The following is a 14827-nucleotide window of genomic DNA, read 5'->3' on the forward strand; positions in this document are numbered from 1 at the left end:
TTATTATGTGTTAAGATCATAAACCCCTTTGGATACATCAAACAAAATAGAGGACAACCTCCTGCATGTTTGCACATTTTGTAACCGATGGCCTCAGTGTGCTATAAAAATGAAAAATGTGAAGACATGGATCTTGCCCCTTGGCCCAAGGAACTTGGAGCTTAGAGGTTAGACAAGCCATGTACATAACCCTTGTTGAGACATAGCTCTGATCGTATCTGCCTTGATTTAAAACCTTCAGTGGCTCCTTTAGTGTGACTTTTCAGATTTTTCTAAAATCCTAACCCTAAATCTACCACAGTGAGATACTGCCTCACACCCACTAAGATGGCTGTGATCAGTGATAACAAGTATTAGCAAGGATGGGGAGAAATTGGAATTCTCACACATTGCGAGTGGCAATGTAAGATGGCTCAGCTGCTTTGGAAAACAGTTTGGCAGTTCCTTTAAAAGGTTTAACAAAGTTATATGACCCAGCAATTCCATTTCTTACTATATCCCCAAGAAAAATGAGAACATATGTGCACACAAAACTTGTACATGACTATTATAGTAGCATTATGCATAGTAGCCAAAAAGTCAAAACAACTCTAATGTCCCAGGAACTGATGCCTGTGATATATATCCGTACAACAAAATATTATTTGAAGATAAAAAAGGAAGTATGCTACAAAATGGATGGATCTTGAAAACATTATGCTAAGTGAAAGAAGCCAGTCACAAAAGAGCTCATGTTGTATGATTCCATGTATACGAATGTTCAGAATAGGCGAATCCATAGAGCCAGATAGTAGATTAATGGTTGCTTAGGGCTGGAGGGAAGGGGAAATGGGGAGTGATTGCTAATGGGTAAAAGGGTGTCATTTTGGGATGATGGTTGCACAGCTCTAAATATACTAAAAAAACACTGGGTTGTGCACTTTAGATGAGTGAATTACATGGCTGGGAAAGGGTTATCTGGGGCAGATTTTCACTGTACTCAACGAAGGCATTATTTGTGAAAATCCTAACTCTAACTTACTTTTCCAGCCTTATTTCCCATTCTTCCACTCAGCCTCGACCGATTTTCCTTGCGTTCTTTCTACCCACAGTGTGGGTCTTTCTCCAGTTCATCAAGCCCACCTGCCACCCATTCTTCCAGTTCTGGCGGAACTTCCTCTTTCATAAAACGGAAGAAGTAAACCCCTCTCCGCAGAAAGTGAACCTTGCTTTCATCCTCTTCCAGACTTCATGTCTCTGGACACATCACTTTATGTATTGCAACAAATAGGAGTTATGTGTTAAGCGAAAATCAGCCAACATTTGACAGCCACAGATAGTCAAAAATTAACCTTAAAAAATCCTTGAAACCGCCTGAACAGTATAGTTACCTCTTTAGGTTAAACTCATCATTTTTTTTTCCCTCCAAGATTGGGACAGAACTCTGTCTTGTTGAACTCTAGCTGAAGAAATTGAGTTGCATTTTTAGGTGTTAAAATAAAAAAGAACAATAACAGCAACAATTGCCTAGAGAATAACACGAATTTGGATCTATGACGATTGGCTCCAACCTTCTTCCAGTCCCAATTTTCAATCGAATTCAAAAGCTAAAGCTCTTATCTTGTGTAGGGTGAGGTTGGGGCAGTAATGAGAGGGACAGGTGACAGCGGTTGGCTAATTAACTGACTTGTCATTTGGGGCTACTTTAATTCAGTGTATATTTTATGTGTATGGCCTGTTTCTAATGAAAGAAATCCTCTAACAAAACAGATGTCTTCAGTTACTCCCACACTGGCTGGAAGAAACTGCTTTTCATAAACTTTGTAATAAGTCAACCTTGCATTTTAAACAACTGAATATTTGGAACCCTACTTACTGCATTGTGGTGGGGTTTTACTCTACTGTAACCAGACTCATGCTCCACCCAGCTGAGTGGTTACACTCTGAGGGGCAGGCTGAAAGCGAGACCTACTCAGAGAATGGCAGAATTATGTCTTTTCACCTTTATATTCTAAGATATATACTTAATAAATAAGAATGGTGGGTGAAATTGCTGGATCTTTTGAAATCTTTTGTTCTTGTTCTCTACTCCTCCCCCACCAAATAAGTAAAGTTGATTTGTTTAAATAAAATGTGCCCTAGGGGCGCCTAGGTGGCTCAGTCATTAAGTGTCTGCTCTCGGCTCAGGTCATGGTCCCAGGGTCCTGGGATCGAGCCCCGCATCGGGCTCCCTGTTCTGCGGGAAGCCTGCTTCTCCCTCTCCCACTCCCCTGCTTGTGTTCCCTCTCTCGCTGTCTCTTTCTCTGCCAAATAAATAGATAAAATCTTCTAAAAAATAAAAAAGTAAATAAATGAAATGTGCCCTAGGAAGGACTAGTTGAATAAGTGATGGTACCTCCGTGCAGTGGAATACTAGTATAGCTGTTAACAAGGCAAACAAAACAGTAAAACTGGGTTTATAACATGCATTTGAGTTTTGATAAAGGATGTATACATCTATGCATATATCATTCCAAACATATTTGTGCATGCATAAAACATTTCTGGAAGGATATGTACCCTGTTGGTAATAGCAGCTGCTGCTGGGGAGAGCAACCAGAGTTGATAAGGGTTGGGGGGAAGACTTAGCTTTCATTGCACATGCTCTTTCCAGTTGTTTGACTCTCACCGTGTGCATGTATTACCTTTCCAACCGAAAAGCATGTATCATCTTACTAATTAGTTGTTAATAGTTCAGGGTAAATAGGTGTCAATTCGAGATGGTTGTTAAATGAACAGAACCTGTATGTGTGGTGTTATTGGCACTACCGTTTGATTCTCTAGCAGCTAAGAGAGATACCACCGGTGATTTACCTATTTGTGTTTTACAGAGTTACATCCATTTGGGAGAACAGCCTTCAGATCACTACAATTTCTAGCTTTATAGGAACATGGCTGGGAGCCTTTCCTATTCCACTCGATTGGGAAAGACCTTGGCAGGTTGGTTTCAGCTGCTTAAAGCACCAAAAGAAACGGACAGTGATGGTAAAACTGAAGAAGCTAACCAGTATGTCTGTATAAATTGTGTTGTTGTCCAGTTAAGTAGGGATGCCAGTTCCCTCTGTCACCGTAACCTGGGCGATTTCTTATTGGTCCCAGGGCCCGTGGCATCCAGATCAGCCTGGTTCTGTCTTCCAGGCACTGTGTTTTCTACATGTATAGGTGAATAAATAAGCTTAGTTTGTGAATATTTATAGGAGTCTTTAAAAAACAGGGTAGAAGTTGGAGGAATTTCCCGTTTTCAACTTTGATACTCATTGCCTTTGTGGTCTTAGATTCATATCTTCTTAATTGGATTTATGGCCAAGTTGAATGTTGATTTTGAAATACTTTTTAAAAGCATGTAGCGAAGCCAGTTTTGAAATAGGGGTACGTGATATTGGAGGAAACTTGTGAACATCAGGTTTTTTGTTTCTGATCACAATAGGATATAGCTAATAAGCTAGGTAAAGCACTGTGAGGTAAGTGTTCTTTTTATTCCCATTTTACAGATGAGGAAACTGATTCCTAGAGGATATGTAATATTTCCAAGGTCACTGAGCTAGTAATGAATATATCTTTGTCTTCATTTGTGGTGGCTTCTGTAGTATGCCGTTACATAGTTATCCCCAAATTTATTTAACAGGTTCACTACTGATCTTTTAGGTTATTGCCAGTATTTCACTATTACACAGTGCTGGGATAAACACCTTTGAATCTATATTTTCTTGCATTTTCCAATTATTTTCTCAAGATAATTTCTCCCAAACGGAATCGTAGTATTAAAAACTAAATATACTTTCTTTTTTCAACACAAAGAGAATGGTTTTCCTATTACGAAGACAGTACATATTTATTTAGAGAATTTAAGTAATATTAGTAATTATAAGGAAGAAAGTAAAAATTATCAAGTATCCAACCATCCAGAGGCAACCCTCATTTCATTTGTATTTTGGTGATAATTTGTGCAGTTCTTTCTCCATGTGTATAACTATAATATATATGTCTTTTTTTTAAACCACTCTGTCCAGTCACTTTATTGCTAAATCAAAGAAAGACTTCTTAGACCTTACTGTAGGGGCTTTTCTGAGCATTAACTCACTGGAAACACACTCTTTGCCTGCTTGAAACTCTTTTCTTGACTTTCTGCAACAGCTCTGTCCAGTGCTTTTCCTTCTCCTTTTCCGGTTTCTCCTTCTCAGTCTCCCTGCAAGCTTCTTTCGGATTGACTCCTCCTAAAACACCAGTATTTCCGTGATTTCCAATATCTTTGTTCTCCCACTCTCCCTGCATGACCTCCCCCATTGGCCATGATTGCAATTAAAATATGGATACTGAATCCCAAAACCTTATCTCCTGCCCAGACATGGCCCAGACTCATAAATGCAGCAGGATGTTCCTCTTGAGGTTCCATAGGCACCCTGAACTTAACATCCTCAAAATCCAGCTTTTTCTTTCTCCCCCTGTAATGTAAGTAGCACTATCATTCACCCATTTGCTTGGGTCAGAAACCTACCGAGTCATCCTTGATACCACCTTCTCCTTAACAGCTCAGGTTGAACTGGTCACTGGCCCTTTTGATTTTAGTGTTTTGTGGGGTTTTTTTTGTAACATCTCTTGGATCTGTCTTCTCCCCATTTACATTTAATTCTCTAACTTGTACAAGTGTCTCTCATCTCGTCTATGTCTGCCCTACAAACCACTCTTTACATAGCAAAATACTTGATCCTGTCATTTCTCCTGCTGAAAAATCTTCCAGCGGCTTCCTCGCTGCTTGCCTTGAATAAAGCCAGAGTCCTTTGGCATAACTTATAAGGGCCTCTATGATCTTGTTTCTACTTGGGTGTGTAGTACATGTTATTCAGATCCCAACTCTTCCATTTACTATGTGATTTGAACAAGTTAACTGTAAAATGGAGGTAATAGTAGTTGTGAGGATTAAATGAGATCATTTGTAAGAAATGTTAGCTATTAAATTACAATTACCATTCTTATGTGTAAGTCTTTGGAAAATAGTATTATCATTTCCTTAAGATAAATTCTTAAAGTAGAATTGCTGGATATGCATTTTTTAAGTCATTTTATTTTTTTTCATCATGACAAGTGTGCTCTTTAAAGAGCACACTCCTATTTCCACATCTCCTGTTTCCCCCATCCTCCTCCCCTGTGGTAACCATCAGTGTGTTCTCTGTAGTTGAGTCTGTTCCTTGGTTTGTCTTTCTCTCTTTTTTCCCCTTTGTTTGTTTTGTTTCTTAAATTCCACGTATGAGTGAAATCATATGGTATTTGTCTTTCTCTGACTTACTTCACTCAGCATTATACACTGTAGCTCTAGCCATGTTGTTGCAAATGGCAAGATTTCATTCTTTTTTATGACTGAATAATATTCCTGTGTGTGTGTGTGTGTGTGTGTGTGTGTGTGTGCTATATATACACCACATCTTCTTTATCCACTCCTCTGTTGATGGACACTTGGGATGCTTCCATAATGTGGCTATTATTAGTAATGCTATAAACATAGGGGTGCATGTATCCCTTTGAATTAGTGTTTTGTATTTTTAGATAAATACCCAGTAGTGTGATTCCCGGATCGTAGGGTAGCGCTATTTTTAATTTTGGGGGGAACCTCCATACTGTTTTCCATTGGCTGCACCAGTTTGCATTCCCACCCACACTGCATAAGGGTTCCTTTTTCTCCACATCCCCACCAGTCCCTGTTACTTCCTGTGTTGATTTTAGTCATTGTGACAGGTGTGAGGTGATTTTGTAGCTTTTGTAGCTTTTTTGCATTTCCCTGATGATGAGTGATGTATATGTCATTTTTAATCTTTTTTTTCCATCAGCAGTATGTTATGGAGCTCATTCCTTGTCATTAAAAATTTACATACAAGTAATGTTCCATTATTTGAGTAAAATCATGTATCAGTTTCTTATCAATGAACATTTAGATTGTTTATAGTTTCACATTTATTGATTTACTATTATTAATTATTTAAACAGACATCTTTGCATATTTGTCCAGTTTTCTCTAGTAGAATTCCTAGATGATAGCTGGGTTAAATCTTTGATATGTATCTCACTTTCCAAAGGCTTATTTTAAGGGATTTGGATTATATGTCTTGCACCTAAATGCCTACTTTTAAGTCCATTCTTTGTTCTATTAGATGTCATGTCTCCTGGAGAGACAGGTTGTTCTTCTACATTCAATAAGTCTGGTGGGTTTGCCCTTCCCTGTAATATTCCTCTATTGTATATTATAGAAATCCTTGGGGGCTTGGGGTGTCACTGATGCCCTTCTCAAGGTTTTAGTACTGATAAAGGTATCTTTTATACGGGGAGATGGAGATCCATTTGTCCTCAAGTTACCATCTTACAGAACTTAATTTCATTCAATAGTGTCAGTGATTTCTAAATTGGAGCAGGATAATCAGAATCATTAGAAACTATATATAGAAAATTGTGTTTTAACCTGCATTGGATTCAGTACTTTCAAATACATGCAATTAAGTCTAAATACAAAGTATTGGTACATAAAGCACCATGGGCTGCAGCTTTAGTGAGTTGGTAAGGTAATGTATGATTAACATGTCAGTTTGCATGTAGATGGAATATTTTAGAGTGTAAATGTTTGATATTTTACACTTGGCTAAATCATAAGTTTATAAGACTATGTAGAAGTAGAAACTGAATTATGGGGAGTGGATGTGCCCAAATCTGGGTTTAGGTTTGCATAGAAAATATATGTGTTAATGATTTACAATCCATTTATCTATTTTGGATTGTTCAGGCTTTTAGCTACTTTTCTACCTCAGTGCTTGTTTACAGTAAGAGGTAAGCTGGATCCAAATTGATGGGTTCACTTTTTTAAATTAATGTGAAGTTTCCATTTGAATTACTTTTTCTAAAAAAAGTATTTTCTAGCTAGCTAATTTATGTAACCAGTGTTTGTCTTCATTTAGAATGTTTGATTCGATTGGACTATTTATTACTGGTACTTTAATTGTCTTTACTGTTGGGTTGTTTTCAGAGTGTTCCTAGTTAAGGACCTATTTACTCACTATAATCTTTTAAAAATTATGATACATGCTATTGGTGGCATGATAGAACTAATGTATAAATTAATCATCTTTATTCATCTAATAATCATCTGCCCCTCTCTCTTTCAGCAGTTATTTACTGATAAACTAGGGAAATGATGAGACTTGTTTTCTTTCACTTTTTAATTTCAGCAAACAAGGTGTTTTGTTTTGCTCTCTTCTTCATAAGTAACTCCCTAGAGTCAGTACTCAGTGTGGCTCACGATACTGACAGAATCTGCCAGAATAACGATAAACTTGAGAAAGGAATATGGCATTACCTCAAAATGGAGATTTTTCTAGAGCAAAATTTCATGGGAAGAGACTACTGTATACACTTAATATTATCTAAAATATAATATGTATAGGAGTGCCTGGGTGGCTCAGTTGTTAAGCATCTGCCTTCGGCTCAGGTCATGGTCCCAGGGTCCTGGGATCAAGCCCCGCGTCGGGCTCCCTGTTCTGCGGGAAGCCTGCTTCTCCCCCCTCTCCCACTCCCCCTGCTTGTGTTCCCTCTCTCGCTGTCTCTCTCTCTGCCAAGTAAATAAATAAGATCTAAAAAAAAAATAAAAATAAATACAACATGTGTAAAGAAGAGATTTTAGTTCTCTGTGCCTTGTAGCCCAATACAGATAGGATACGTTTGTGATAAAGCAAGCTTTTCTGGATTGTGATCTGGTTTTCAGAGAAACAAGCCTATCCAGTTAAGCAAAGATCTCTTCTTTAAAAACACACACACGTACAACCTCACAAAAACTCTTAACATGTATTAGTTCAGTTTTCTCTACTTTGAACTCAAATCTGACTCTGTATAAAGTTCCAGAGGCCAAACATAAACTTAGAATGACATGAATTCTGTATTGAGCAGTTTCAAGCTTATTTTTGTTTTTCTATCATTTCATCACCAAATGACTGGAAAGGCCCATTGAAAATACGTAATCTCAGTGAAAAGAAGTTTTTTCATTTAGTAATAGGAACGTTAAATAATTTTAAGTAATGACAAGTGACAAAAGATAGTAGGCATCTTTATAGTTGGAGGAAGCCTTCCCTTTGTAGGAGGCAGCAAGAGGATTTGATTAAAGAGAATATGGTAGGGTGGCTACCCACACCTTGTTGGTCATTTTTGTTGTCTTTTAAAAAAATATTTGCAAGACATCTCTTCCCTGCCTTAATTATTTGCCTTAAAATCAGCAAGAAAATAAACATTTAAATTGCCCATAACCCAGACAGCCTTCTTCACTCCCAGAAGATGCTGATGGTTTTATATTTACTGACAAAATAAACATTTTGACTGTGGAAAACCTCTGTACATTATAACTATTTGCTGTAAGTAACTAAATAGCTAATTAGTAAGTATTTAAGTTCTTACTCTGTACAAAGCATATATTCAATGTAAGTATAACAGGTATTTAAATATTATACAGGACTGGAATTTAATTATTTGGTAACAATAATTTAGGTTCAGATTTAATATGCTCTAAATATTTTATAGAATAGTTGAGCTTTTCATCTGGAAAAATGGTATAATTCTTCCTTTATCAGAAATAGGCCAGTATTACATGTTGATAAAAAAAATTAATGGAAGTTTAAGAAATGTTGTTGGTTATTCTGAGCAAAGGAAATTTGCCATAAAGTCTTTATTTTTATTTTTTAAAGATTTATTTATTTATTTGAGAGAGAGAATGAGAGAGAGAGAGTACATGAGAGGGGGGAGGGTCAGAGGGAGAAGCAGGCTCCCTTACTGAGCAGGGAGCCCGATGTGGGACTCGATCCCGGGACTCTGGGATCATGACTTGAGCCGAAGGCAGTCGCTCAACCAACTGAGCCACCCAGGCGCCCTGCCATAAAGTTTTTAAACCCACTTGTTTCATTACTAGGTAGACAGATAACACGATGATTAAGAGCTCTGGCATCAGATTACTAGGTTCAAATCCTGGCTCTGCCACTTACTAGTGAGGATTAAATAATATAATCCTTCTAAAGTACTTAGTTCAGAACTTGACACATAGTTACTGCTTAATGTTATAGGCATTTGTGACTATAAAAGGAGTCGTTTAATGACTGTAGTTTTAGCATTACAAAAAAAATGCAAATTCCATTATTTGGGTTCTCAAAGTGTTAGAGAGTGCATTGATTGCCACCTTGTGTTACTTATTTATTCTGCCCGCCAGTCCTTCAGTTGGTAGAGTGGATTGTTTAATTCATCTTTTTGTTCTTTGGTATTTAAGGTATTTGGATTTCACATACTTTTCAATTCTGTCTGACATTTCAGATGGCAATAGAAAGAAAATATAAAATGTGTACATCTCTCTATGTATGTACCAGGCATGGGGCTTCGCACTGTCCACAGGTAACTTAATCCTAACAAGTGTAGTGCAAGGTGGGTTTCATTCCCTTTTTTACATATAAGAATGTCAAAGTGTGAGGAGAGGGGTACAGATCTTGCTCAACATTACTGGGTGGATAAAAGGAAGCCTAAGGATCCAAACCTGATTCTCTTCCTTGCTGGGGACTCTGAAACGTAACCTTTCTTCTTCCTTTCCCTTTTCCTTTTCCTTCCTTCCTTCTCTCCTTTCTTCCTTTCCTTTCCTGATTTCCTTCTCTCTCTCTCTCTCACTCTTTTTTTTAAAGGCCATAGTTTAGATCTTTTTGGAAAAGCTTGAGTAATCATTGTATTGCATTTCTTCCCACACCTAAGAATTTCATATAAATGCCATGACCACTGTGGTGCGTGTATTTTAGACCATAAAATTTAATACGTTTGTAGGAGAGAATTTGAAGTTAGTATGCAAAGCTTTTGTGCCTAGTAAACCCACAACTGCCTTTAAACCCTGGACTGGAGTGCTGCTGCCTCTAAAATGGAATTGAACCAGATAATCACATCTCTTTTGAGTATACTTATTTTCTATAAAGTTAAAAAGCAAAATTGATTTAAGACTTTTTTAAAGCAATTTAAAATTGTTTAAAAATATTTGTACTTATTCCCATAACAGATAATTAAGGCATCGTTGTATGTTAAAATCTTTGTTTTCTCTAGTTTTATCAGGTTACAAATGTAATATTTGTGAAAATGTATATTCATTTTCTAAAGTCACAGATGCTAGATAATTCTTCCCTAAATTGAAGCTGGAGATCATAAGGATTACTGGAAATACTGTTAGAGTGAGGGATAAAAATTCAGTTATTGAAGGAGTGGCATGTTTTTAGGTTAATTGGTGTTTCTTTTATCAAAGGCATTATACAGTGTTATAGACACACCAAAATAAAATAATTAATTTATATGAATAGGATTTATGTTTCAAGCATGGAAAAAAACCTGTAATACTTAACTGACAGAAAATGGTTTTGTATTTAAAAGGTGGGTTATATGGTGATCATGCTGATAATGTTGTGCTGGCAGGACTTTCATGTGAGAAAGAATAGTGCTAGCCAGGTTAACTTACTTGTATGATCTTGACCATGTAGTGTTACTTTCACAAGAACTTCCGGATTGGAGACCACACACCTCTCTGCAAATAGCTCTTCCTAAATCTGTGCTCTTGGTCATGGGAGAGTGGGTAGAGTACACCTGGATTGGTGCAGATTTACAACCAGAGAAGTGTGTCCAGATGAGGAGATTCATCTATAAAGTATTCCTACATCAGACAATAGCACTTACGTTAAGATCGAGAAAAACACCTCACTTATAATCTAGTACAGAGGAAAATATAAATCATCATTTAAAGCCAGTAGAAATGTCAGCAGGCTTTGAAAGATAAATTCTGTCATGCAACACACATTTGTGATAACCACAGTAAACATTAAAAAGTAGCTTGTGAGAAGTGTAGAATTAGCTGCCTAGAACTAGCTTCCTTTTTTTATCCAAAAGAGCCAGTAATCCTAATGACTGTGAGTTGTTCTCCTTTTAGGTTTTCTGATCTGCAGACAGATCAGTTTCCCTGTGATATCTGTGACATCCTATATCTTTCCAAAAATTATATCACAGCACTTATTTTTTAGGAATTTGTTGTTAAAATTAAATAATCCAAAATCAAATAATCTTAGTTTCAGTTTAACTGCTTCGTTTATAGTAGGGGCTCAATAGGTTTTGAATGAATGGAGTCATTCATATGAGACTATTAAAAATGATACAAATGTCTACCAAGTGGTTGGTTTAAAATCAGTTTTTGTACTACACTTCTTAAAATTTATGAAAAATAACAGCGAGGAGCAGGAAATGCCCTTCTATTTCTGAGGCGAGGCTACGTATGGTTCATATAATGCAGTGTGTTGTGTGGCTTTTGAGAGTTTTCTCCTAAGCTTTATACTCCCCAGACATTTCATGTGAAGAATGGCATGTATTAAAGAGGATTACCAGGACAAGGGAATAGTTCCTACAGCACAATATGACATTACTCATGAACTATTTTATTTGTTCTAAACCGCCACTTCTGATTATCACCTAGTAGTGTCCATTACCTAAGAAATACTTACATCAGTGATCACGTAAGTTTAGTTTTTTCAAGCTAAAACATATACAAAATAATACAAATGCATGGTACTTTACAGCTTTCACGACAAACTCTAAAATAATACAGTAGCCCCACGTTTGAAGTACAAGAGGGACTACTATCCCTGTTTTGCACATTGGGAAACTGAGGCTCCGTTGGTAAGTGATCTGGCCAAGGCCGCACAGTCCGTAAGTCGCTGGCCTGGCTCCGCAGCTCAGCTCATTCTCACTCCACTGACTGCTACTTCCCAGAAAAGCAAAGTAAAGCTCTTAAGTGAAATAGGAAGTATTTTTAAAAGTAGCCTAATGTTTTTATACAATTATTTTAAAACTTTTGTTGAATATCTGAAACTAACTTCAGAAGAAATCATCTAATTTCAAATACCTGATCATCATTTTAAGAAACCTGCAATAGCTCATAAACTGCCATACTCAGTGACATACCAAACTAGCTGTTCCGTGGTAGTATCAAAAACCTGTGGATATCATTTCAGTGACAGTACAAGATTAAAAATCTACTTGCATTTCATATATATTAAAGGAACCTAAGTGTGCAGATTATAATTAAAATAGATTTAAGCCTTTTACTCTCAAATCACATAACAACAAATAAATGCCATCTATGTTACTGAAATTGATCCTTAAAATTCTGAACCAAAATGTAGAGGGTCACTGTATTACTTTGACCAACGAGCACAGTTAATAAAAGTACTTGTTAGGGTTGAGTGATGAAGAATACAGGGATTCTTTTTTTTTTTTAAGATTTATTTATTTATTTATTTGACAGAGAGAGAGACAGTGCAGCAAGAGAGGGAACACAAGCAGGGGGAGTGGGAGAGGGAGAAGCAGGCTTCCTGCCGAGCAGGAGCCCGATGCGGGGCTCCATCCCAGGAACCTGGAACCATGACCTGAGCCGAAGGCAGACGCTTAACAACTGAGCCCCCCAGGTGCCCCAAGAATACAGGGATTCTTAACCAGGAGTCTATAGATGGGGGTCTTTGAGCCCCTCAGATGGTATGATATATACATATAAAATCTGTTTGACAAGAAGGAAACATGGATCCTGTTAAAATAGTTTTTATTTATTTATTTTTTAGAGGGGGGGGATGGGGCAGAGGGAGACAGAGAATCTTAAGCAGGCTCACAGGGTTTGATCTCAGGACCCTGAGATCATGACCTTAGCCGAAATCAAGAGATGGACGCTTAAGCGACTGAGCCACCCAGGCGCCCCTAGATACAGTTTTTTAAACTACAACTTAAAATTTGGGGAGGAATTTTTTAATAGCTTTAGAGATGGTGTATTTGTGGAATAATGGTGTTCTAGATTGTAATGACAACTTATCTGTCTGTTAGGAATATGGACTAAAACTTATCAATTTATAGCTCACATGTACCATGTGCCAGATACTGTTATAGGAATGGTTCTCAGAGCTGCTTAGTGTATTATCTCATTACCTCATTTAATCAGTACAGCAACCCCGTGAGGTGGGTTTTCTGATGCTCCTCATTTCACAGATGAGAAACCAAGGTACAGAGAGGATGGGTGACTTGCGCCAGGGTCACGTATTTATAAAAAATGGCAGAGCTGAAACTCAGATCCAATCTCATACAAAAAGTAGTATTCTTAAATCACTATTCTGTACTACTCAGAACATGTTTTGAAAAGTCCCAGCACGACATAAATATATCAGTAATGCTTGATGAGAAGAGAGCAGTGTGGTCTTCAGGTGGGAATAAGCTTGTATAATTTTGAAATGTCTTTCAACCAGCAATAACATGGATTTGTTTAACAGAGAAAACATACAAAGTTAAATCTATGTATTTATTGAGAAATTGGTTTTTAGCTTATTAGGGTGAAATTGTTTTATTTCTGAGAGAAACATAACCTACTGCTGGTACCAGGTACCCAGACCCTATAATATTAGGCCTTTCTTAATGCTGAGTATTTGAAGAGAAAACTGACCTTTTTTGGTTTAAGTGATGAAAAAACCATGTTGTTAAGGAGTCATTTGGTTTAGAGAAAGGATAATAGTAGTACTCTAAGCAAGACACTTTGTTCATGGGATGTAGCTGTTCATTTTTTAAAATAGGCTTTTTAACAGTAATTGTAATAATTTTACCCACTTGCATGATAAATTATCTTTTGTCATGCAGCGGGGTTTTTTTCCCCTTCCATTTAGTGGTTAAAAATTTTTTAACTTATAAAAAACTGGATAAGAAGAAGACAGTAATTTTGGTGGCAAACACTTGTGAATGACTTCCTTTACATGAATGTCTTTGAGTTTTCTATTTTCCTTAAACAAAACAAGATAATTATATATAGCCATCTCAGATGACCGTAATTTGGAGAAATGTTTGTGGCATTGCTGTTGGATTGTCTGTTCAGTAGATGATACCAGTTGTTTTTGTTTCTTAAGCCTATTTGTGGCATGAAGAATGTTAAATAGAAACCTCTCTATGTGTAAGACAAGTACCTAGTTTTAAATGGAAAACCCCAAGATCTCAGTATGAAAATGCGAGATGAAGCTAACATGGTTCGATAAGTCAATATGAGATCTGTTGCCATTGTGTAGTTTTAAATTTTTTAAAGCATTTGTAAGAAGGTCAGTAGGAAATTCAATCATGAGAACCTTAGAGGAAAGGTGATTTAGTGGGCAGCCTCCCCCAGCTCCCTTCGGCTGCTCCTTTTGCCATTCCCTATCCTGGGAATAAAAAATCAGAAAGGTTGCCCTTGCCCGTACATGAAGAAATTCTTTAACAAAATGTGTCACAGTTAAGGGCTCCTTATTCCAGGAAAGTCAAGCAGGAAAGCCTGATTCATGACTAGCAAATAGTCTTCAAAGCCAGTCCAACATTTTAACTTGCTGATGGCATGGATTTCTTAAGAACTGAATAAATAGCAAGTGTTCTAAGCCTCAACCCCTCATTAGACACAACTTTTAAACTACTAGCTCATCTTGGCATACCACTGGAGGTGCAATACGGCGGCTGTTTCAGGAACGTGCGTGGGACTGTGTATGTGTGTATGTTTGGAAACGAAGAGCCATACCGAAATTACAAAGTGACTCAAGTAGAATTTAGTGACCCAAATTGGAATTTGGCTAGGATTCATGAGGGATTATTATTCTCTCTACACTCTGACAATGTGCTTTTTTAACAAAGTGCAGGTGTTCACACTTGGCTGGTGATAAGACTCACAGCATGAGAAACAGGAATGAGTATTATCCCAAACGTTTACATAGGGTGTTAAATAAAAACTAAGGTA

General features: G+C 37.2%; 2 protein-coding genes across 15 annotated transcripts in view; one reads left to right on the forward strand and one right to left on the reverse strand.

The window, feature by feature from the left end:
- Positions 1-14827, forward strand: part of PIGF (phosphatidylinositol glycan anchor biosynthesis class F) — a 110784-nt gene that overhangs the window by 92961 nt on the left and 2996 nt on the right. For 8 of the 11 annotated variants that reach the window (XM_027620833.1, XM_027620837.1, XM_027620831.1 and 5 more), the window contains 2 exons: positions 2850-2958; positions 9346-9423. In XM_027620833.1, the coding sequence (XP_027476634.1) occupies positions 2850-2958; positions 9346-9423 (187 nt within the window). Of the gene's footprint in view, positions 1-2849; positions 2959-9345; positions 9424-14729; positions 14825-14827 lie in introns of all 11 variants that reach the window. The other 3 variants (XR_003524503.1, XR_003524504.1, XM_027620835.1) reach the window with 3 other exon arrangements.
- The window catches only part of RHOQ (ras homolog family member Q), a 62656-nt gene that overhangs the window by 11151 nt on the left and 36678 nt on the right, over positions 1-14827 (reverse strand). The window contains exons 6-7 of one of the 4 annotated variants that reach the window (XR_003524502.1): positions 10517-10708; positions 4110-4232 (exon numbers count right to left, since the gene is read on the reverse strand). The exons of 1 other annotated variant lie outside the window; for it this stretch is intronic. Coding sequence is in view for 2 of the 3 variants with exons in the window: in XM_027620824.1 (XP_027476625.1) it covers positions 4029-4232 (204 nt within the window). In the remaining variant the exon portion in view is untranslated. Of the gene's footprint in view, positions 1-3867; positions 4233-10505; positions 10709-14827 lie in introns of those variants that run through there. 2 more of the 4 variants (XM_027620824.1, XM_027620826.1) reach the window with 2 other exon arrangements.

This window comes from Zalophus californianus, chromosome 8, assembly GCF_009762305.2.
Source record: "Zalophus californianus isolate mZalCal1 chromosome 8, mZalCal1.pri.v2, whole genome shotgun sequence".
NCBI classification, from domain to species: Eukaryota; Metazoa; Chordata; class Mammalia; order Carnivora; family Otariidae; genus Zalophus; species Zalophus californianus.